This window comes from Akebia trifoliata, chromosome 6 (genome assembly GCF_017979445.1).
Source record: "Akebia trifoliata isolate Shusen 1 chromosome 6, ASM1797944v1, whole genome shotgun sequence".
NCBI classification, from domain to species: Eukaryota; Viridiplantae; Streptophyta; class Magnoliopsida; order Ranunculales; family Lardizabalaceae; genus Akebia; species Akebia trifoliata.
This window is the reverse complement of record NC_141380.1, coordinates 6,960,153-6,984,166: the sequence shown is the minus strand read 5'-3', so window position 1 is coordinate 6,984,166 and position 24,014 is coordinate 6,960,153. Positions and strand designations below refer to the sequence as shown.

Sequence of the window (24,014 nt, the reverse complement as noted above, 5' to 3'; positions counted from 1 at the left end):
CTCTCAGTTTAGTACTCTTGATTGCCAAGTCGATGACACGTGCATATGGCCAACATTTCCTGGACCGGATTTCAGTCCGAGCGAAGGACGTTCGGTTGTGCAAACGGGTCAGATCTATGCTTTCTCTTTGGAGTCTAATGTTGAGTTGGTTTGGAGACAGATCCCAGTGTACTCTTTTTGACTCCTTCCCTTATTAAACAATCCCTCCTTTATTAATTCAATTTTGATGTCCTATGCAATGTAAAACTGAGCATCTATAACTATGGGATACTAACTGCCTAGACTTCTATTTATCTGGATAAGAAGTAGTACTAACAAAGAGTTCTTAGATATTCAAGAATTGTGTGAACTTTTTTGTTGGAAATTCTTCTTTAATTAAGACTTTAACTTCCTTTGAGTTACTAATCTAATTAGATGTTTAAATGGTAAAATATTAAGTTAATTTATATATTAATTACAAGTTGGTAGTTTGGAGTTCAAAACATACTAAATGTATACTACATTTAAGGAGAAAATATAGGTTTCTACAAAAAAATTAAAAACATCTGCACAACAACATCTATTCATAACGTTTTTTATGTGCCAGAAATATTGTTACACTTGGGCAATAATTTATCTATGTTTCTCTTCATCAATTGAGATTAATATCTATAGTCATGAGCTTCAATATTTTCCTTAATCATTTTCTACATTTGCAATTGATTTGTTATAAAAATATCATAAAAGAAGAAGAAAAAAATGTTAAATTGTATACTCAAGAACCCAAACAAAAAAGAATAAAAAGAAGAGAAATTTCAAACAAAAGAAAGTAAACTGATTTTACTAAAAGAATGTGAGATAATTGTCTCACCCAACTCCTTTTTGGTCTTGGAAAATTCTGGGGTCTTGGTTTCTTTGCGAATGAAGGGTGTTTTTGGATGGTCATTAGTCCTAAAAATAACAATTGTGACTTTGAGAGAATTAGAATACAAAACAAATTTTATGCTTAATTCTTTGTGGCTATAGTTTCTTTGTTTAATAAAAGAAGTCATTGTGTTCTTAAAATTTTGAATGTAATGCTTGTGATTTTGGGAAAACCTCAATATATTACAAATTCTATTCTTAATTTTTTGTCATGTCTCACATGAATTGCGCGTTGTTCTGTCTTTAACAAGGCATAATTCTTCATCAAATTTTTTAGAATTGAGACTCGATATTGCTATCGTGGCAGAAAGGATGAGTGGCTTTGATACCACTTGTAACGATCCCCTTCACACTTTGTAGGAAAGAAGGAAAGAGAAACAAAATCATTGGAAACTTTTGAGTTTTTATTTTATTTTAAGGAAATCACACCTAGGAACCAATTTTAAAAATGATCTTGTTATTCAATCCTCCAAACTGTCATCCTATTTGTAGCTACGACGATCTTTATAAAATAGAAGCAATTTAGAAACAACCTAATCTCTATCCGATTACAAGGAATCCCTTAAAATGGAAACTATTAAAAAACTATCAATTAGAAAATAATAAGGAAAAGATGCATAAAATGAACAATTGGTTGGACGATCTCTCCTTCATCCGATCCCAATAAAATAGGTAGAAGAGTTCCACTAATAGTCCATAAATTTGATAAACTCATTCGTAGCATATAGCCTACTAGATTCAAATTGTGCCACCTCATTTGTAATAGTAGAATAGTAGATGGATTTGCTACAAGTAAATTATGTAAAAATCCATCTTCTCACTTCTCTAAAAATTCATCTTATTCTTGAGGTTTGAAGATAGTATTTTGTTTATGTATTTTGTTGAGGACAAGGTTTGAACTCAAGACTTCTTGAGTGTTGTTTGTAAAGTGTAGAGATTTCCTTAATTAGTGGAACTTAAATTAATAGAGCTTTTCCCTTTTCTGTATAAGTTGAAAGTCAAAGATTCTCTTTGTTTTCTTGGTTATGAAAGTTATAAAGACAACTCTTCAAATCTTTAGTCCCACATCGAATAAATACAAGAATAATTTTCAACTAATAAATGATCATTTTCTTTCTATTGCTTGAGTGTGAGTGATAAAGAAAGTTGGCCTCTCGCGCACATAATTGCCCAAGGCACTGTGGGACTGCAACCCATTGTGTTTGGGGCCAACCTGTTAGAAAACTTTAGTGTGTGTGAGCACATGAGATGCGCGCGGGGAAGGGGGGTGCAAGTTTCTCTAACGTTCAGAAACGGGCTACAATTACTATTGTGGACCATTGGCTTTTTTAGACCGTTGGGCCTACTACCTATAAAATTAAATCGTGTCCTAATGTTTGAGACACACAAAAAAACCTTTTTGATCTCTCTCTTCTTATGCACTCCACTGTTATCTTCGAGATAACATCTTACATACAACCTTATTGCTTGTAAAACGTCAGATCCGGTTGAGTTCATTGTAGATCTACTATTTTTTAGTGCAAGATTAGTAGACCGTGACTGTTTAATCTTGAAAACCAGAAACTGGTTTTAAGGACAACGATTTCTCTGTGCCTTAGTCACCGATAAGTTCTTTCAATTTTTTCAAATTTTTTATATTCTTTTATTGGTTATAATCTACTGTTTCAACAACACATAACCAGAACCAGAATTCACAACAAAAATAACTTAAGATTGGAAAAATATTGGAAATGATGAAAACTTTCCCGATTATGTGTGTAGTAAAGAGACAATAAACTAAATAGAAAAAAAAAATGTAATTACCACACCATAAACAAGCAAAGCAAGTCAAGTGTAAATTAATCTAACACAGAGAGCAAACAACATAACACCAAGATTTACAGGAAAAACCCTCTCAATGAGAGAGGGAAAAACCACAACACAACTCCGAGAATAATTCATTTTTTCAAAACTAGAAACAGTTCACATGTACATTGATTTTCTTCTTAGTTTTTGCCACTTATTTTAAGCTTCAATGGTAAACTAAATCTCACTACAAGACACCTTCCAATCTAGACGAAAAAGACTCAATCTCAACATGGTGGAAACAATGTGAAGATCAACTGACAAAACTCTGTTCTTGAACATCAATGGAAGCCCAAAAGAAAACCATACCTCTTTTCTCTTTTATTTTATTTTTTGTTTTGTTTTTTGAACTAAGTATCATGGCTTCTAAAGCATTTGCTAATCCTTTGGGCATCTGCAACCCCTTTCCTCTACACCCACCAGGTAACTTTTGGGATAAATCCCTAAGAACAACCCTTAAGGGGGAATTCAAACTCAAGACCTCCACTTCATGAGACGTGGTCTTGGCTATCTTCTTTTTTATTTTTCCTTTGTCTTGATAATCGAAAATATAAACTTATCGTTATGGAGAGAGTCCATGGGCTAAAGAACATAACATACTTGTGGGGGTAGGAGGAGTGAGTTGAGTTGTAGGTTGGAAGGGGGTAAGTTGGGTTTGGATTTTGGTTTGGTAATGGGTTTGGGTAACGGGTTGAGTTTGGGTTGGGTATTGCTTTAGGGCTTTTCCTCTCCGTTTATAATTTTGGACTTTTTCTCAATCTCTCTAGACCTCAACTCTAAGGTTGTGCAATTTTGGGGGGTCTACAATAGGTTAAAGACGATTGATTTTGGCTGAGAGAATAAACGACCTAGCTAGGATGAAGGGGGCATGTCATCAATTTGAAAACACAGGGGTATCCCTCAAAACATATATAAGATGAACGATAATTAATCTTACTATTTTATTTTCTCGAGATATCCCAAGAATCCAAAAGAAATTGATGGTCCGGCAGTATATACCCGCATAGCCTTTTTCGACACTACAAACTTTGTACTTTTTAAGATGCCTTTCTACCATGTAGGATGACGTAGAAAATTTATATTGTCCTCCTGATAAAGAACGAGAACTTCTATTGACATGTCCAACTTTTACTTATTACACTATGATTAAATTTAAAAATCAAAACATTAGTAGGGTGGGAAAATTATTTTCTCACTTTAGGTAAGTACGTTAGGTCTGAATATTTTCTTCACTTTGAGGGAGCGAGAGATATTGAAAAGAGAAAAGCACGAGATCAATATTAAGAGGTCAAAGTAGATGATTTCGTTAATGTCAACTTTTTTTTTTTTATGGGTAATTGTCGATAGTGGTAATTCGTAACATTTTTTCTTTTTATTTTTTATCTTGTGCGAGTTCTATGAAGAAAATTTTGATGTGAACATAAATGGCGTGCATTAAATTTTAGTTTGGGTAATACATAATTTAAGGGTAAATTACACTTTGACCCCATGTGATTTGGCATAATTCCATTTTGACCCCCTAATATTTTGATAATTGCACTTAATTGCCTTATAGTTATCTAAGGAGTTCACTTACCCCTTTTGTCAAATTAATGTTAACTTAATAGTTAAATTCTTTTAGAAAGATCTTTTTGCTCTTTTTAAAATGTTATTTTTTTTATAAACAAAAATATGCCAGTGAAAAAATGAGTTCAATGAATGCCTAGGTGGGGCATTTTAGTCATCGTTTTAAAATTTATTTATTTTAATAAAAATAACAAAAAATAAGAAGGTAAAGAATTATTAAAACCTTAAAGAGTCAAAATGGAATTATGCCAAACTATAGGGGGTCAAAGTGTAATTCACCTATAATTTAAATAAGTAAGAGTTGGGGTGCCAATATAATTTCTCTTAGAATACTCCGAATTTTCCACGTGGAAAAAAATCCACGTCACAGATTTATCTCAAGTGGGCAGGCATTCGAGCCTGTTCCGCACGCTCAGATTAACCCGCTTCAATTCAAAAATCAAAATCAAAATCAAATTCGAAGTAAAGAATTAACGGCTCTCTCTTCCACACCAACGGTCGAAAACTCAAAACACTCTTCTCTTCTCATTTCGACGCTCTGAAACTCTTCATTCCTTTCTGATTTCTCCAAAATTTTAATTTCTTTTACCAGATTTAATCTGATTCAATCTCAATGGCGACTCCATCAATATTAAAGACACCCAAAACAACAAGATTTCCTTCTTCTTCGAAACCCTCGCAGTCGAATTTCATGTCCAAGGTCAGGGTCGTTTTATTCGTTCGATCTTTTCTCCCTTCTGAGATCTTGGACAAAACCCGAAACCCGATCTCCTGTGTGTCTCTTCTCAACCCAGAATGGGGTTCCGCCAACGAAGTTGTTGTCCATCTCAAAGATCAAGAAACCAGGTGAGACCAATCTTGTTCTGTTTATCTTACAGATCTAGTGTAGAAATTTTGTGAATTTTAGTCAATAATTCAAATATTGGGTAATTTTCTTTTTACTCGGTTACAGCCGGAACGAGTGCTACAAGTTGGATTCCTTCTATGGGCAAGACGACACTGCCATTAAGATCTTCGAACAAGAAGTTAGTCCTTTGATCCCAGGAATGTTTAATGGTTGGAATGCCACTGTTTTCGCTTATGGGGCAACTGGTAGTGGTAAAACTCATACAATGCAAGTATGTCAAAATCTTTAATTCTTCCCCTAATTCAAATTTCTGTTATTTATTTATAAATATTCTAGTTTTTAGCATTTTTGTTGAGAGATTATAAGATTATGGTTATGATGATGCAGGGAACTGATGAACTACCGGGTCTCATGCCACTAGCCATGTCTATGGTTTTGTCAATGTGCGAAAATTCTGGGAGTTCTGCAGAGATTTCATATTATGAAGTGTATATGGACAGGTGTTATGATCTCTTGGAACCTAAAGCGAAGGAAGTTTCTGTGTTGGATGACAAGGATGGACAGGTTCAACTTAGGGGACTCTCTAGGGTTCGTGTGGGCTCAATGTCGGAATTCGACCAAGTCTTTTCTTGTGGAATCCAAAGGAGGAAAGTTGCTCACACAGGTCTCAACGATATCTCAAGTAGAAGTCATGGGGTTCTCGTGATTGTTGTTTCTTCCCCCTCTCATGATGGGTCTGGGTCCTTCGTTACGGGAAAGCTGAACCTCATCGACTTAGCAGGTTCTTCATATTCTTCGAAATTGTTTTCTTGTGTTTTAGGTCTGGTTTTTCTTGTTTATGATATATTGTAATTTAATCAGGTAACGAAGATAATAGAAGGACTTGCAATGACGGGATCCGTCTCCAAGAGAGTTCGAAGATCAACCAATCTCTCTTCACCTTGTCGAATGTGATTTATGCTCTCAATAACAACAAATCCCATGTACCCTATCGAGAAAGCAAACTAACTCGGATATTGCAGGATTCTCTTGAAGGAACTAGCCGTTCTTTGATGATTGCTTGTCTAGTAAGGATTTTAAGATCATTTTTGTTCTTACAAGGTTGTTTCTTGCTTATATTTATTCTCTTAAAATTTAATGATTTTGTTTTTTCTCCATAGAATCCCGGAGAATATCAAGAATCAGTCTACACTGTCAGTTTGGCTGCTCGGTCACGCCAGATTTCAAATTATGTTTCTTCAGACCGAAAAGAAGTTACTCCAAAGGTGAAAATTGACATGGAGGCAAAGCTGCAAGCTTGGCTTGAATCAAAGGGCAAAACAAAAAGTGCACATAGAATGGGAGCATTAGGTTCTCCGTTGTTTAACAAAACTCCCATTCCTACTAGTTCTCTAAAGAAACCAATTTTTTGTCACACGTCTGCGAAAAGAAAGGCCACTAATGATCAGTGTGTATCTAATGCAAAAGAGAGGTATGGCTAAATGCATGAAATATGGTGACAATAGTGACTACTACCATAGTTCACATCACTTAATTTGGTGTTTGATTCTGTTTTTGTTTACAGAAATCTATCCAATTCAGACGCTCCAGTTTTCTCTTCAACAGAGGTAAGTGCAAAAAATTTTGAAACTATTTAATCTCTTGTTCAATGTAGAACTTGGTATTTGAAATAAAGAAACAAATGAGCAACAATCTTTCAACAACACCTTTTCCCCTTAATTTTTTTAATAGACACATTGTAGGAAATTAGCATTGTTGTAGAGAAAATTTTTGCATCATAGTTTGCTAATGAGTGTGAGCAAGTATTAAATAGTTCTGTTATTGTAGATTTACCATCTATGTTCATGTTTTCCTCCAGATATTTATGAGGGAGAGTTATTGTTCAAATGCTCCAACAGTTGGTCCTGAACTAGTTACAAATGAGGTATGATAAACTTAATATTAATGCAGTTAACAAATGGAATAATTATTGGTCTGGCTTATGGTCTAACAAATGATACAAGTGGTGGTGCCGTATCTTGATCAGGGTCAATCATTGATGGCTATACACTAGTTGATACACTAGTTGATAATAAACATAAATAGGCGGGCCTTTCTGTCCAGAAAGATGTTACATATCAAATAGTTACAAACATTTGATTAACTCGATTCTTGTCATAGGAGATCTAAAGTCATGGTTTTAAAACTCAATTTGACTTCTTGTCTTGTCCATGAACGAGACCGAATCGTCTCGGATGAGTTTTCCGATACATTTGAGTCGTCTCGTTCAACAATGAGATAAATGAACCGTGATTTTAAATCTCGTCTGGTACGTTTGACTTGTCTATCCGTCTCATTGGTGGACAATACCGAGACGTATTGGACGAGTCGTTTCTGTCTCAGATGAAATTTAAAACCACGATCTAAGTAGATGGGTGATGAGACCAACAACCTTTACATGTCCCATTAAGAGTCTCCATTGTGAACTATGAGCAAGATACCTAGAGTATATTCTCATTCTAAAGATAGGGAAGTACCAGAGTTTTCTTGTAGTAACAGTAATTTTTCCACAGGATTGCCTTCACAATGTGGAAGATTGTCAAAAACACTCTGATACTATGCAAGATGGTGGGTTTGAAACTTCTGAAGATCAGAGCTGTAAAGATGTGGTTACTCCACCTCGTGAAGAAAATCACTTAAACTCATATAATGTGGGTTTTTTTTTTTTACCCTTCATCAATGTGGAGATTTGAAGAAACAAAATACATTTTTATGATAAATGGATTTTTCATCACAGATGACTGGCAACAATGGAACTGAGGAACATAAAGAAGACAAGGCTAACAGTGGTGGGACCAGTGTGTTAGAATCAATAACCTCTTTCTGCGGTATGAATCCCAGTCTATTGCAATTGATTGAACTTGTAATGCATGTTCATAGACATTTTGAAGACTATCAAGGGAATTGAAATTATTTTTAAGACTTTGTTCTACTTTTTCTTGCAGATGACAACTCTTTAGAAAAGGAAAAGACACCAAGCAACCCAGCTCCTAACTCTATGGGATCACCATCAATTAGTGATATTAGAGCATTACAAAAATCTCTAAGAAAAGTTCTTTCTCCCATCAACTCCAATATAAACACTAAACCTCTTGAGGATCTCCCATCCAAAGATGGAACGCGTCTTGTTTTCTTCGAACCAAAAGATCCCAAAACACCTTATGTTTTGAACACTGAGAAAGATATATTCCAAGCAACAAACACCCCACTTGATAAATTCAACGCTCGAAGTTCCAATCTGAAGGTTTGTGGAGTTAACTTTTTCTTGTATTTTAATTTATATTGAGAAATTTTCGTTTTTATCTTAATTTGTTTTTCATGGATGTACAGAGCTCTCTAGCTCAAGATTATGTTGCATTCTTGAATTCGGCCAGCAAGTAAGTTGAATTTTTCTGTCAATGTTGTATATTCCAGTGCAATTTGTATTTTATATTTTATGTTTTCTAAAAGTTCACTTACCTTATAAGCTTCTTTCATTTTCCATGACAGAGAGGAGCTATTGAAGTTAAAGGTGCATTTCTTATGACTAACATTCAATAATGAATTAAAATGTCTTTCTCTTTTATATTCGTAACCTCTTATTTTCATTCCTACAATCAGGGGATTGGACATAAAAGAGCAGATAGCATACTCCAGCTCAGAGAAACAACTCCATTAAAATCGGTTAGAAAAATAGCGAACTTTCATGCACAATAGTTATGCATCTTGATTATTTTAGTAACACTGCAAACACAAATATAACATGGGTTGTTGTTGTGCAGCTGTGTGATTTGGAGAATATAGGTCTCTCTTCCAAGCAGGTCAAAGGCATTTTCAGAAGAGCAGCCAAAGGAATTTTCGACCAAGTGGACCAGTTACCATATGAGAGTGGTTCCAACCTAAGTGCATATTCTTCATGGAGCACTTGCAATACTAAAATGGACTTAGCTTGATTGTTTGATTTGGCATCAACAGCTTGGATGATGCGGATTAAGCTATTGAGTACAGCGTGTGATGTCTGTATTTTAGAAGTAGTGGGGTGTTTGTATTAAGCTATTTGGGGGGCCTTTACTTGTCCCAAGTTGAAACGGTTTCTCTTTTTTTCGCTTCCTTCCTTTTGTTGTTGTTCTGAATCCATGTAAAAATTTCTAACTCTTTTGAGTTTGCATTTGTTTAGAAAGCCTGCTTTTCTTGATCATTTCCTGTTTTTACCCACAAGAATTCTGTTTATATAACAATTCCTTAACAGCAGCAAAATAGGGTCTTTCCATTTAATTATATAACAATTCCATTTATCTACAAATTAGAAAAAAATAAAAAGAATTTGGTGAAATATACCCACACTATTTATTCCTTCACACCAGAGATCCATACAAGGTTTGTTACTACATGATACATAAATATGTCTCCTTTGTCCATCTCCTTCAATTTCAGTTGCAAGGGTCGCAGGTGCAGTTTGATCTGCACTTGCAGCTTCATTCTCAGCTATGGGGGTTCATCTTGTGTAACAAATAATAATCGAATGGTTAGGACCGTGTATGTGTTATAAAATTTTCATGGTAGAAATTTGGATCAAGACATGCTACCCTCAGCTGAACCCCAGAACTTCATTTGCATCCAAAATAAAAAAAGGAAAATGAAAAGATCAGAAAAATATATCAAAGAACAATTACTTTTTAGTTTGATCATTTTTTTAATAGGAAAAAAAATATCGAAGTCTTATCCCTAGATTGTTTTTCTTTCTTTATATAAAATACATTGAAAATGATGAGTGAGTTGCTCAAATCCCATGCAAGGTCTGGTAAGTTCTAGTTGAAAAAAGTAAGAAAATGAGAAGAAAAAAAAAAAAACTGGCTCTATTTAATCTGCCTAAGAACATAAACATGAAGAGAAGAAGAATACTAGCTTTGCTTATTAAGATTCAGTAAACAAGCTCTCTTCAATTTTAAGCATTAAGAAGAGAAGTTATTTAGCAAAAGAGAAGAAAACAAGCCATTATAACCGTTAAGTCAAAGTCTAACATCATTACCCTTATTGTTGCTTTCACCATTCTTGTCCAGCTCCCAACCTTTCTCTTCATTCTAGATGTATCGTAAACAATTTGAATCTTCTAAGAAAATATTTTGAGGAGAGTATCTTGACAGAGGAAGTTGTATCTTTATTAATGGTAAGAAGAACCCCACACTGGACTCATCAACTCATCATTCCTAATTCAAATGTGCATGAAACACAAGGAGTAATGGACATTTTTTTCTGTTTGAAATAAAATAAATAAACAAAACCATTTTTCTGGTGACACTCCAAATATTTAAATTTTGGATATTTAGTTCCTGCAATAGAAAGGACTGGATTGATGAATTGGGGTCCATTGGCATACACTACGATCGTGACGACATGGACTAAGAAAGCACTCTTATGTTCTTGTATCTAGATGCGCTGATTTGGCTCTTTAGCATATTAATTTGGTAGCATCCAATCTATAGCTATTAATACTCCACCACGGTAGCCTGGTTGGACCCTTCCCAGATGGATACATTAATTTACTGTACCTCTCTTTGTTAGGAATTTCACAGACCAACTACTTAGAACCACACAACACCACAAAAAATAAAATTTGATTAACCATAAATAATCCAATTTTCACACAGAAAATTGCATGAGTTTCTATATTCTCAGTCTCAATTGTGTATCAAAAACATTAACTGTACAATATGTATACATCTAGAAGATTTCCACATTTTCTTTAACTTTTCCTGTGATTTCGGAAGAAGCTTTGACCAAAAAAAATTTAACTATATACAATCACTCAAAGGCAAAAACATCATGTATAAGAAAGCCGAAGAAGAGTAGAGGACTTCTGTAGCAACAAACTCAAGTATAAATAATTTCCTCCAAGAGGTCATCCAGTATAATATCCTCCAACTCAAGTCCCACACACTCAGAATCAAATTGGAGGTTCATCCATTCGTCACCCTTAGAGAGATCTCGAGCAACGACATAATCCAATAAAGGGTCTGGCTCTGGTTCTGAACTCAAGTACCACCTAACACTTGCCCACACCTCCCCAAGAACATGGTCTCTCATAGGCATTGGACGAATGTGGCAATTGCACGACAAGGGCAATGGCCAATATGTAAACGATCTGTCGTAGATTTCTAATAGAACTTCATTAATGATATCAAACAGAAGTTGGTGATCATAACTGCTGCCAACATCACCTCCAACACAATTGGGTTTGAGAGGTGAGAATGCCTCAACTTCCTCAAACAAAGAGGGGTTCACCGGTTGGTCAGGCGAGTGCCACGCTTCAAGGTACTCGTTTCCACTGAACCCTGATAGCTTCAGCACATCTCTCACATAATTAAAGTCAGCTTCATCCTTTGTATCCACTTGAACATGACAAAAGTCATTGTCAAAATGCTTGCTAGAAAATTTTAAATCCTTGAGATCCCTTGTAGTTTCAGCCTCACTAATTGACTCCATAACGGATTGATCTTGAAGATTGACCAAAGAATCCAGCTCACCATGATGGATGTGCTTGGGTTTCAACTCTGGACCTACTTCAATTTAACCATAGTCCATAAATTTTTTTTGAAAAGTATAATATATTGATAAAGAAGGAAACAAAATACAAGGAGGCCGAGAAAGCCTCCAAAAGAGAGAGAAAGAAAAAAACTTAAGCTACATTAATCACAAAAAGATTGCCATCTAAAAACGAAATCATCAAATGTTATCCCCGCGAACTGAATGTTCTGTTTAGACCACATGTATAAAAAGCCCAATATCTCCAAGAAGCATGCATGAGAGCTACTAGTCTTATTATTGAACACTCTGTTATTTCTCTCCTTCCACAATAGCCGTCGGTAGCATATCCCACAAGATCCGTTTTTTGGTGTGAAAAACATTACTGGTCCATTCTACTAACAAAGAAGAGAACTCACGCGGGGGAACCCAAAAAACATGGAAAAGCTCGAGGAAATTTGACCAAATATTATACGCTAAAGAACAGTGGATTAAAATATGATTAACCGATTCCCCGTCTCTCAGGCACAAGGGACAACAATTGGGGGTGATCCATCCCCGCACAATCAGATTATCTAACGTAAGAATCTTACCTCAACAAAAAATTTGGTTTTATAGAAAATTTAATATATTAGCTTACAAAGATTGATTTATTAAATTTTTAAGTTCAAACTGAAATCAGTAGTACAAATCCCTTGTATTGAAATATTAGTGAATGACGAAATTAGGTCAAACTATTAGCCTAATCTTACAACTTTAAAATGAAAGGTGAAATTTTAATGAACCATGATATTGCTATCAGGACAGTTCACTATGGGTGTGAGGCCGATTTGATGCATTGAAGCCCAAGGTAAGAAAATAATTGGTATTGGAAAGTTACCTTCTGCGGTAGAAAACTTTGTAGGGCTGATAATATCCTCTTGAAAACAGGAATCAAGCACTGACCTCGGATTGAGTTCCACAAGCTTAGAACTTGCATTATTTGGGGACCCAATTTGTTGTTCATATTGAGAATCATAACTGACTTCCCCATTTTCCACATTGTCCATATCATCGATTTTCTCACACATGATAGCATTTCTGTCAGACAGACTATTTGCACCTAATTCTACCAAGTTCTCTTGTCTTCCACTTTCAACAAAAGCATCTAATTGTCTACGATTTTCTGTATAGGTAATGTCGCTGTCCTCGAGAATCCTAGTTGGTGTCCCTGGACAGAGAGCATAACCAGACATTTCACTTTGAAGAGAGCAGTAAGATTCAAGATCAGGTAAAGAGAGAATCCTTCCCAAGGCTTTTGGGGAATGACCAAACGGCGAACCCCCATCTTCAGTTCTCAACTTCAATCTGTTAGAGAGATGCCGCTTGGCTTCTCTGCCAAAACTAGAGTCATACAACTGAGAATATCTATCCAATGATTCATCGAGAGACGATGTTCTGATGCGGTGAAGTCTGCTCTTGCCAAGTGAAGAAAAAGATACGTCACTCTCATAACTGCTTCTCGGACTTTCTTTACTATCTATATCAACTGCAGACCCCTTCCTATGACAAGTAGGAATTTTGTGAAGGATTGCATCCATGGAAATCCGGTGTCCCTCCTTTCTGCTCTCTTTAATTGCAAGTTTTATCCTTCGTTTAATATCCTTGAAATGATTCATAACCACTCGATTCTTTCCCCACTTCTTCAACTCATGGGGATGACCTGGAGAAGAATATAAATCTGAACCAGTTTCACCAGCTTCAAGTCTTCCGTGGTCTGTGTTTAGTATATTCTTCACATAGATATCTTCTGAAGGCTCACCCGTGGTCAACATTGACGGTGGGTTTCTAGCTTGCAACTTCTGTTTGTATTTGAGCTTGCTAGGTCTAAGATACTTTCTACCTGACAAATCAGGGAGAGGGAACGATCCTGACTTTGTTAATCCTCTCTTTGCATTGGAAACCTGATGGCCAGGGAAGTGATGTGCCAAAGCATAGTCTGGGTCTTGCAGAATTTTTAGAAATAACTCCTCATTTACGTTAAAGATCTCCAAGGCATCAAGAAACTCCTTCGACTGGTGGAGTCCAACATGCTTATGGAGCTCCTTAGCATGCACACCCTTCTGCTTTGAAAGGGTTTCTGTTGCTTTGTATAATTTATCCTTAAGTGCATGCTTCTCAAGTATCTGCCTCCTGAGCTCATGGAGTTGGTTATGCTCCATAGTATCCATGGTTGGGCCATATAGCTGACACCATTTACAGGAGTTAACTGACTCTGCCAGGATCTTTAGCAAAAGTGGGTCCCATGAGCTGGTGATATGAGTGGGGCTTTCACCCTCTTTTCTTACTTCATCGGGGAGATCACAATGTGAAGGTTCTAAATGATGTATTGAATCAGTCCGTACAAAACGTGAAGGAAGGGATGAAAACCAACGCTTCTGGACCTCTTCTTTAGCCATCTCTTCAGAAATTAATTCTTTCATGCGGGCTTTGCTAGACTTATGGCTGGTTGGACTAGTATTGTGCATCTTTTCTTGGATCTGTGAATTTCAAATGCAAGTATTCTGTGTCATCTTTTGTGTTTTGCATTCGGAATAGAGGGTTTAAAATTAACTTGAGAAATCAAAAAACCATGGAAAAAAGTAAAGATGAGGATAAGTTCCCTAGAAATGAAAATACAAACTAAAAATAAAAAATGGAACTTTTGCTCGTTTTATTCTATAGTAAGTACATAACATATTCCCTTAATTGGATTCCCTCAGTATTGTAACAAAGAACATTTTACATTAACTTACCAGGGAGTCGTCCATTTCAGAATCAATGAACTCTTGCATTTCACCGGTATCAGGGATGTTCAATTTCATTCTCGAAGTCCTTATGCCTATAAATAAGAAAAAAAATTAATAAGCTCGTAGCATGGATAGACAAGTGTACTAGATCCCACCTAGGAGGTTACCTATGCCAAAACTTGATCCAAACAGATTATATTGACGATCCAGTCAATCACACTCTTTTGGAAGGTCAGATAGGAAAAAAAATTCATATCCAATGGTTGGAATCATATGCTTGGGTCAATATGGCATAGGAGATCTCCAAGGTAGGACCATGTGCTGTTACTAGACCACCCTTTAGTCTAACCTATACAGGTAAGTTGTTATCATAGGGAGGAATTCAAAGCATCAATTCCATAGGAGGAGGAACTACAAGATAAGGCGTGACAAACATTTGTGTGGCCTTCAAAAACAAAATAGTTACAAAAACAGCATTAAATAGTTAATTAAAGCCTAAAGATCTTTTAGCAGCAGAACATTCAGTTCTAGCTAGGGTAACGCAGGGAACATTGAAAATTTATATATATCTGTCACGGTAAGTTTTTAATTATTATTTGCAAAGCGAGATGAAATTTTGAGGAAGAACTCATTCCTCTTGAAAAATGGAGAGAAATGTAGCCCAAATACCTCGGGAAAAAGAACAATGAATTAAGGTGTGATTATCTGACTCCCCATCTCTTAAGCAAAGAGGGCAAGAATTTAGAGTAATCCAACCATGTCTAATCAAGTTATCCAAGGTAAGAATCTTCCCTAAGGAAGCTAACCACACAAAGAATGAAATCTTGAGTGGGATAAAAGCACTTCAAACAATAGATTCTAAGAAGGAGATATCGAACAAAGGAAGAAGAAGTTTATAGAAGGAACAAACTGAGAATCTCTTGTCCTTTGCCTAAAACCATTCCCTCTTGTATTGATCATTCTCATTAATTTGGGCAGAATTCAAGAAATCTAGAAAAGATGTTATCTCCGTTATCTCCCAATCATTGAAATTCCTCCTAAATCCCAAATTTCAAGTGACGGTGATACCATTACGAATCAGACAGAACCAAGCAATTCTTTTTCAAAGAACAAGCCTACAAAGATGGGTATTGAGTTGACAGAGGCAAGTTACCACACCATCCATCCTCTCAAAATCTAATTCTATCTCCTAACCGTGCTCTATAGGTGATCCATCTATCAAACTGGTTGACAACCTTGAGAATCCATTTCCACACACTACAACTATACATGCCTAAGGCCTCGCCACTATACCAACCAAATCTCTTCTCCCCGTACTTAGCCCGTACCACTCTCCTTCACAAACTACTCATTTCCTCCCCAAGCTACCATAACCATTTTCCGAACAAAGTTCTATTAGTAAGCCTCGGACCTCTAATCCCCAATCCTCCATTTTTCTTTGGTGTATAAAATCAACTTCCAATTTACCAAGTGGTATCTCCTTCCTCCATTCTTATCATTCCAACTTAATCTCTACAGAACTGTGCAAAAAGAAAAGGGACAAGAAATAGATTGGAATACTGGATATTGGTCAAAGTACTCGTAATCGAAGTTACCTTTCCTCCTTTCGAAAGGTATCTCGCCTTCCACATGCTTAACTTATTTTCCTATCTCTCCACTACCCCTTCCTAGATACTCTTGCTATTGAAAGGGGCTCCTAAGGGTAAGCCTAAGTAAGAAGAAGGAAGAGTGCCAAAGGAGCAACCAAAAGTGCCTGCCAACATAGGAAGATCAAAAACATTTCCCACCTGAAACAACTTGTTTTTTTTTTTTTTTCAAATTTATATGCAAACCGGATATTGCTTCAAAACAATACAGTAACACTCGCAGAATACACACTTGCCCTTTGGAGTGATCTAGAAACACCAAGGTATCATCCGCAAATTGAAGATGAGAAATCAATACTCCTCATTGTTCACCCTGAAACCCAATAACTTCCTTAAATCAAATGCCCTTTGAAAAGTTTGCCTAGAGCCTCAACAACGATAAGAAATAAAAACGGGGATAAGGGATCTCTTGTCTCAAGCCCCTCGTGCCTCAAAAGAAACCTGTTGGACTACCGTTTATAAGAATTGAGAAGGAAGCCATTGTAGTGCACTTCATAATCCACCATATCCACTTTGTCCCAAAAACCATTCTTTTCAACATATACTCCAAAAACTCCCACCTCACATGATCGTAAGCTTTTTGCAAATCAATTTTTCCTACCCACTCGGCCTTATTTCTTTCGATCTTGAGTCAAGAAATTCATTTGTTATCAACACTCCATGGTTTGTCTCAATAAATATCAATATCTTCCAACCTCCCAAAATTGCTCTCTTTCCCTGATTTTAGATAGACCATAAATACCAAAGAACACCCAATGAAAATGGTCGTTGGCGCAATTACACAAGACAAATAGTGAAAATGCCCCCACCAAGCTATCGGTTACATGCTTCAATTCCTTTTTCCACATCACAATTATACCACCAACCAAGCCTAAAGAAGGGAGGATAATCTAACCAATATCTCCACCCTAAAGCTCCTTAATGATCTTTTCATCACAAACTTGTAATTTTGACTATTGAAGTGTGACTAGACTTGGATTTTTTGATTTGATAAAAGCTTTGACTGCCGCCCTCTTTCTCTTGTCTCCCAAACCTCTTACATTCCATGACAATATTCTAAATGTCATTGATAGCCTCTTTGTCCCCCCTTGTCAAATTCCTCGATCCCTCTGATAAACTTGCAACCACCATATTTTTATAATGTATTATTGTTCATAATTAAAAAGAAATGACTCTCTATATTGAACAATTTCGAGAAGCTCATTAATTAATGGGTTGGATACACTGACTCATGAAAAATAATTCATAAAAAACACGAAATCCCAACCGTTAAAACTTGAAATCCAACCATCGAGATTTATTTTAGAGACGCATGATGTATACTCAAGATAAGTGTTTTATCCCAACTGTTAGATTTCGTGTCCTAACGGTTGGGATTTCATGTTTTTTTATGAGTCATTTTTCATTAATCACCAAATCCCAACATGTACCTAAAAGCTAAACTTCCACTAATTTGGAGATGTTCTACAAAAGGAACTTAAAGCATGAAAACAAATATTGATCATAAGAAAATAAGTTAAAGATGTAAGAATATAGACAGTCAATACAGTGCCACAAGGATATCGTAGGCACACAACCAAAAATCATACCCATCACCTCAAAACACCATACACACACATGAATTAGGTGACAAGAATGAATAATGTTGGAGACATAATAAAAATAATGGTGACAATGGATCCTGAACATATTAATTTAGTTTCCCAATTCAGAAGGAGTGGTGTAAGGGATCAATACTAATGGAAATTTCAGGACTACTGTATTCTGTGAAACATCAGCTTCTCAGTGAGGTATAATTGCTCTTTCCATTAAGATGTATCATGAGTTAGTGGTGCAGAGCATTTTTTTTTCTTAGATCTTCAAGTTCAAAACTTTCTTACACTGAATTCAAATGAGGTTCTTTTCTCTTGTTTCTTAATAACAAGGATGATATAGCAACTATGGCTGAGCCAGAGATGTGAATTTCTGAGTTGATGAAGAAGCATTTAGTTTATGAATTTGAGAATCAAGCTCTGGTAAGATCAGATAACGATAAACTGACCTTCTTCATCCTTAATGGAAACCTTTGGATACATTTACTTCACCATATATCCAATGAACTTCAAGTGTTTATGAATTCACGTTGACGTTCTAGAGCAATGAAATTGAATTTCAAATTGAAATTCAAGGTGTTATGATGGAATTCTACAACCAAATCAATATGTTACGAAAATCCGAAAAAAGTTTTTAAGACCAACATACTTCATAAATGATAAATTTAACGAAAAAAGGCCTTGAAAATTGGATGAACCTAATAAAATGGAGAGCCTGAAAGCTCCATCAACACTATATATATACCCCATTGAATGCATATCGAGCAGGTGTTTCCAAAACAGAAAAAAGAGGCAAAAGTCCCAACAAATTCAATTAGATGAAAAATCCCAATGATGGGAAGAGAAATTCAAGATTGCTTACTCACCACCATGCCTCTTGTATGGGAGCATCTTCTTGATGCTATGCCATTGATGAAAGCCGAGAACATGAAATACGCCCCACATGCATCCTGGATGATGTTGATTTTCAAATGGCACACCCGAGAATTTACGGTCCAAGTTCTTGGCCATAGATTACACGACGATCAAACATCCACTTAAGAGCCACAAAAGGAATTTAGCTGCTATCTTATCAACCCTGATTTCAACTTAAAAATAAAAAAATTGTAAACAAGGGGATACCCATCTCTGATAAATTCATAGAGTTACACAGTTATACACATAGTAACAAAGTTCGGATTTGGTAATTATTCTGTGGGAGTTCAATTTGGTTAATTCGAGAAAATTTTGTGAAAAAGTCTACAAAATTTCAGAGATTATACAAATATTATTTAAGGTTTCTTACCAAAACTTATAATCTTCAACCTCTCTCTAAACCCTATCTCCTTCTTGATGTTTGAATGTTGAAAAAAACTAAAATTTTGGAAGTGAAGGGTAATTTTTTTACTATATTCCACAATTAATTGAGGAATCGTCAATTTAATAGGCTAACCCCTAATTAGGAGAACTTAACGAATTTTTTGACTATATATATGCATGCACGTGAGATGTTCCATAAGAAATTTAGGAAATTTTGTTAACAGCGTTCGAGGACTGAGCATTGATGCCGATAATAAATAAAGCAATAAAAAGAAACGATTTTTTCCCCAAATTGTTTTAAAAAGGATACAGTTTCAACGCGACTGATTAAATCCTTATTTCTAAAACTGAAACTAAAGGAGAAGAGCTTACAGAGAGAGGATTCAAAGAGATGGGTTTCAACTCCAACAATCGAATACCTAATAATAGATAACAGAAGAGCGTGATATCTCGATCTATTAACAGAATTTCAAGAGCGTTGATCGATCAAAGCTCCTTAAACAAAGAAAAAGATTATACCTTTGGAGGGCGAAATGCTGCTGGGGAGAAAGTAGAGATGAGCGAAGAATTTGCGGTGCTCCGAAGCCATGGCGATTGCTTCAAAATTGCAGAAATAGAGGAGAATTTTAGGGTTTGAGATGAGAATGAGAAAAATTATCACTAATCCTTTGTTAATGAACAGTGATTGAAATAATTGGATTAATTACCCAAATCTCTCTCTCTCTGGCGCCTGTTTCCCGCCAACTTCTCTCGTTCCTACGCTTTCTTTATTGGTCATTATTTGCTAGACTTCAACGACTCTTTTTCCACATTTCTGTTTCGTTGCATGGAACACAGAGAATACGTGGAACCAACTAACAACAGTCAATTGAGTTGGATGATCATGACCATCTGAAGTATGTACTTATTTCTTTTTGATTGGTTGATCATTTTTACTTGGCTTTAGAGGAAAGTAACCATTATCATAGGAGCAGGATACAGAACGCTGTACTCTTCATAGGATTGGTGTCTACGTGGCACATTTTGTTTGGACTTTAGAATACATTGGATTCCTCAACAAGCTGTTTTATACATAACACACGGCCCAATGTATTTAATCTCCAACCAAAATATGACATCTATACACCTTTTGTAGCTACAGAAACGAGACACCTCCCGACGTCACTCAATTTCATATCGAATTGGGAAACTTCACCTGTACCCAACAAATCCTTTTTGTCTTCAAAATAAATAAATATAATCATAATAACAACAAAGTCTTATGTCCAAGACTTCTCATATTGAAAGTGAGTTTATATATGCTTTCACTATATACCCTTATTCATGAATTTTTTTGGTTTTTCTATAATTATTTTAAAATATTTTAGTTGAATATTTCTTCTAATTGAAGTGGGAATCTGAACATTTCTCGTAGGGGTCCTGTTCGGCACCCTACACATTACCTTATGTGTTTTGTCCTACATTGAAGAAAATGTAAGAATATCTTCTAAAGGTGACTATGAGAAGAGAAATGTTCAGCACCCTACGCTTTACCCTAGACTTTACCCTACGTGTTTTGTCCTACATGGGTTAGAAGTTTTGGATGGGCTGATTTTTGGTGAGGATGATCTCTACGGTTAGAAGATCATCTTCACAAAAAATCAGCCCATTCCAAAATTTCTAATCCCATGTTTACAAGTTGAAAAATCGTGGATCATCCATTTTTTGTAAATTATTTTTGATGGGGTTAGAAGTTTTGGAATAGAGTGATTTGGAGATCATCATCACAAAAAATCAGCCCATTCCAAAACTTCTAACCCCATCAAAAATGATTTACAAAAAATGGATGATCCACGATTTTTCAACTTGTAAACATGGGGTTAGAATTTTTGGAATGGGCTGATTTTTTGTGAAGATAATCTTCTAACCGTAGAGATCATTCACACCAAAAATCAGCCCATTTCAAAACTTCTAACCCATGTAGGACAAAACACGTAGGGTAAAGTGTAGGGTAAAGCGTAGGGTGCTAAATATTTCTCTTCTCTTAGTCACCTTCAGAAGATATTCTTACATTTTCTTCAATGTGTTCATTTATAATTTTATCTTTCTTTGCCTTTCATTCATTCATCTAAATATCCTCATCTCTATTGTTATTAATTTATTAGTATGATGTTTTTTTGATCGTTCAACATCTAGTTTCATAAAATATAGTTGGTCTTATTATAACATTTTCTTTTTATTTGATTTGTATGCGTATGTCACTTATCACGTAAGAAGCACACATCCACTTTAACCATTTAACTTTTATTCTAAAGGCAATATCTTTCCAAATATCTTCATCGTTATGTATAATAGAAGTAAGATAATAAAAGTGGTCATTGTGAGGTATTTCAATTCCATCAATTTTTATCGGACATTATGAGTAATTTTTTTATGGCAGGAGTTTTGAACCCGTAGGCTCGACTTGTTGGGACGAGACAACTAACCTCTTAGAGCATCATATCTCATCCAAATCCCTTAGTTACATGCAACACTCCACAAAATCACACATATCAAGTAAGCATGGATAAATCCATACGGGTGGCTAACGAGGGGTTTGAACTCTAGACCTCTCATTTTTTTGAGGGATGACATTCTGATTGTTTGGTTGGTAGGGAGAATTAAAGTTGAAGTATTACTTAGAAAGAGTTGAATTAAATATTCTTAATAATAACATTTAATATCACCCATTTCATTAATATACATACAACTTTTTTTCAAACCCAAGGAATATCCCCACTTTTGGTGAGACTAATCTCCCTAAGGCCGCACCTTCCCACCACCAAGTTACGCACCTTCTCACTTAATTACGTGTTACGACAGGTAAGTAGTCATATTTCTATGGAAAAGCACATAGAGATTTGAAGTTACAACTTGAGGAGCAAACCCAATCATTTCTTACGATCCCATACAACCCCCGGTGGGTACATACATATATACAACTTTTTGATTGACAATATTGCACAAAAGTTTCCAGCTTACCCATCATTTTTTTGAGATTTATGATAGTTTTACTATTTTCATGAATTTTAATTAATTTTTATATAAATAAAATAATTCAAACTAAATTTAATAATTAAATATTCAAGTTTTTCATGCCTTCAAATTTTTTACATTTTATCGGTCACGCACTACGTTTTGAGACTTGTGATAATTTTTTATAATTTGAACGAGTCTTAACTTAAATAAAGAAATTAAAATTAATTTTAAACCAAGGGTATCAACAATTCAATTCATAAGGTACTGAGAATCAAAACCATCATATCTTCTTGGATCTGATTTCTTGTAGGTTTCTTTCGTAAAATAAGTGAAATTGGAAGCACCAAGAACCACTTGTACATGTCGATACTCAAGTGATACTAGAATTCCATCTTCTCTATGTATGAATAATTTTTCATCACAAAATATGAGAAATGTGAGAAAATACCTTCTACGGATCATCACATAAAAAGTTTTTCCCCATAATACATTATCTACAAAAGCATCAATAACATATTCACGATATGTTTTAGTAAAGATATGATTAATTTGTTTTATTCAAAAATTAAAATTCATCTTCTTTATAAGTCAAAAACTTTCAAAATAGATAGTTCACTTTAACCTAGTATACATAATTCATATAGAAACTTGAAGAGCATTATGTAATATCTATTAACTTTTTAAGGCATGAAAGTTTTCAACCATCTATAGTTTTTTTTTTTTAAAGTGACAGAACAAATTGATTCTCAATCCCCAAGCAAATGCCCTTCAAATAAAATCGAATCGAATCCAAATCCATTGGTTCGATTCCTTTTAGGTTCAATTTCAATTAAATGGGTACCCATTTACTTTTAATTCAATTATCCGAGAAACAGAGTAACCTACAATTTTTATTTTGTTGGATGAATAGTCTTAACTCATAACATCGTTACTATTTTTACGAGAGAAGGTGGAGTAGAAGTCGTTAGAAATTAAAAAAAAAAAAAAAAAAAAATTTGAGTGCTCATAAGTGCCCGCCACTTTTATATTTAAATTTAATGTAATTTATTTTGATAATAAAAAAAAAAATAATAAGAAAATTGCAAACTAAGACCGTTTGCTTTGTTTTCAAAATTACAAAAGGATAATAATCTTCAAATACCACTTTCTGGTGGAAAATAATAAAATAAAATAAAAAATTGATAATTTTTTTAACTAACTAATTATTTAAAAAGTATTAATTTTCAAAAAATTATCAAAAAGTAACGATCTAGAATGGTGTCTCGTACTTAACCGAGGTCAGGTGGCACCTCATTTTATGCTACATGGCATTTTTTTATGACCCACTGACTGTATGGATATGTCGTCCATTTCTTGATGAATCTACATACAAAAGATCAGTTTGATTGGTGATGTGCATCCATTGACAATAGCATTGTCTTAAAAATGATTTTTAATCGTTGTAATTAAACTCTTTCTCAAAAGCTTAGATCTATTGGATACAAGACCTCATGTCCATACGGTCAATGGATCCAAAAAAAAAAAAAAATGCCACGTGGCATAAAAAGGGATGCCACCTGACCTTAGTTAGGTGCGGGACACCGTTCTAGATCCCTACTCATTACAAAAAAAAAAACGATTTAACATGCTAAATTAACAATCTGGCTTGTTTCCTATTTGGTGGACTGTGCCACGTCTTAGGATTCTTTCATATTTGAGTATGGAATCTTTCATATTTGAGTATGGAAAGGCAGTTAGCTAACTAACTCAATAAGATTTGAAAAATTACCAAGGGTTGTTAAACTCATATTGTGGCATCCAAAAATATGATTGATGCATCAGTGATGTAAAGGACAAAATTCTATGAACTTTTAAAAAAAAAAATTATTGTTACATTTTAATTTTAAAATTGGTAATTCGTGACAATTTAATAGAGTATAAAACCTTGGATCAAGCTCAAAAATCAATTGTTTATTGAATCTGAGTTTTTCAAGAAATTTATAAGACTATGGTATTGGATTGTCAATTTGAT

The 24,014-nt window shown here is 35.0% G+C and overlaps 2 protein-coding genes across 9 annotated transcripts; one reads left to right on the top strand and one right to left on the bottom strand.

Annotated features, from left to right (window-relative positions):
* The first annotated feature begins 4,774 nt into the window (after positions 1-4,774).
* LOC147399971 (ATP binding microtubule motor family protein) lies at positions 4,775-9,290 on the top strand. Of its 2 annotated transcripts, XM_086445556.1 has the most exons (14): positions 4,776-5,160; positions 5,267-5,432; positions 5,549-5,942; positions 6,023-6,228; positions 6,322-6,632; positions 6,726-6,768; positions 7,020-7,085; positions 7,714-7,851; positions 7,938-8,028; positions 8,146-8,444; positions 8,531-8,577; positions 8,690-8,711; positions 8,801-8,863; positions 8,962-9,290. In XM_086445556.1, the coding sequence occupies exons 1-14, from the start codon at positions 4,928-4,930 to the stop codon at positions 9,130-9,132; spliced, it is 2,250 nt and encodes a 749-aa protein (XP_086301682.1). In that variant the 5' UTR covers positions 4,776-4,927; the 3' UTR covers positions 9,133-9,290. The 2 variants fall into 2 exon arrangements, with proteins under 2 accessions (XP_086301683.1, XP_086301682.1); XM_086445557.1 differs by lacking the exons at positions 8,690-8,711; positions 8,801-8,863; positions 8,962-9,290 and having other exon boundaries at positions 4,775-5,160; positions 8,531-8,581.
* A 1,495-nt stretch (positions 9,291-10,785) lies between these two features.
* On the bottom strand, positions 10,786-19,848 carry LOC147399970 (protein TRM32-like). Of its 7 annotated transcripts, XM_086445550.1 has the most exons (7): positions 19,714-19,845; positions 19,526-19,603; positions 19,379-19,425; positions 18,574-18,785; positions 14,476-14,561; positions 12,582-14,220; positions 10,786-11,739 (listed from the first exon to the last, which is right to left on the bottom strand). In XM_086445550.1, the coding sequence occupies exons 4-7, from the start codon at positions 18,716-18,718 to the stop codon at positions 11,051-11,053; spliced, it is 2,559 nt and encodes an 852-aa protein (XP_086301676.1). In that variant the 5' UTR covers positions 18,719-18,785; positions 19,379-19,425; positions 19,526-19,603; positions 19,714-19,845; the 3' UTR covers positions 10,786-11,050. The 7 variants fall into 7 exon arrangements, with proteins under 7 accessions (XP_086301676.1, XP_086301674.1, XP_086301677.1 ...); XM_086445548.1 differs by having other exon boundaries at positions 18,574-18,795; positions 19,526-19,848; XM_086445551.1 differs by lacking the exon at positions 19,379-19,425 and having other exon boundaries at positions 18,574-18,795.
* Positions 19,849-24,014: the final 4,166 nt, after the last annotated feature.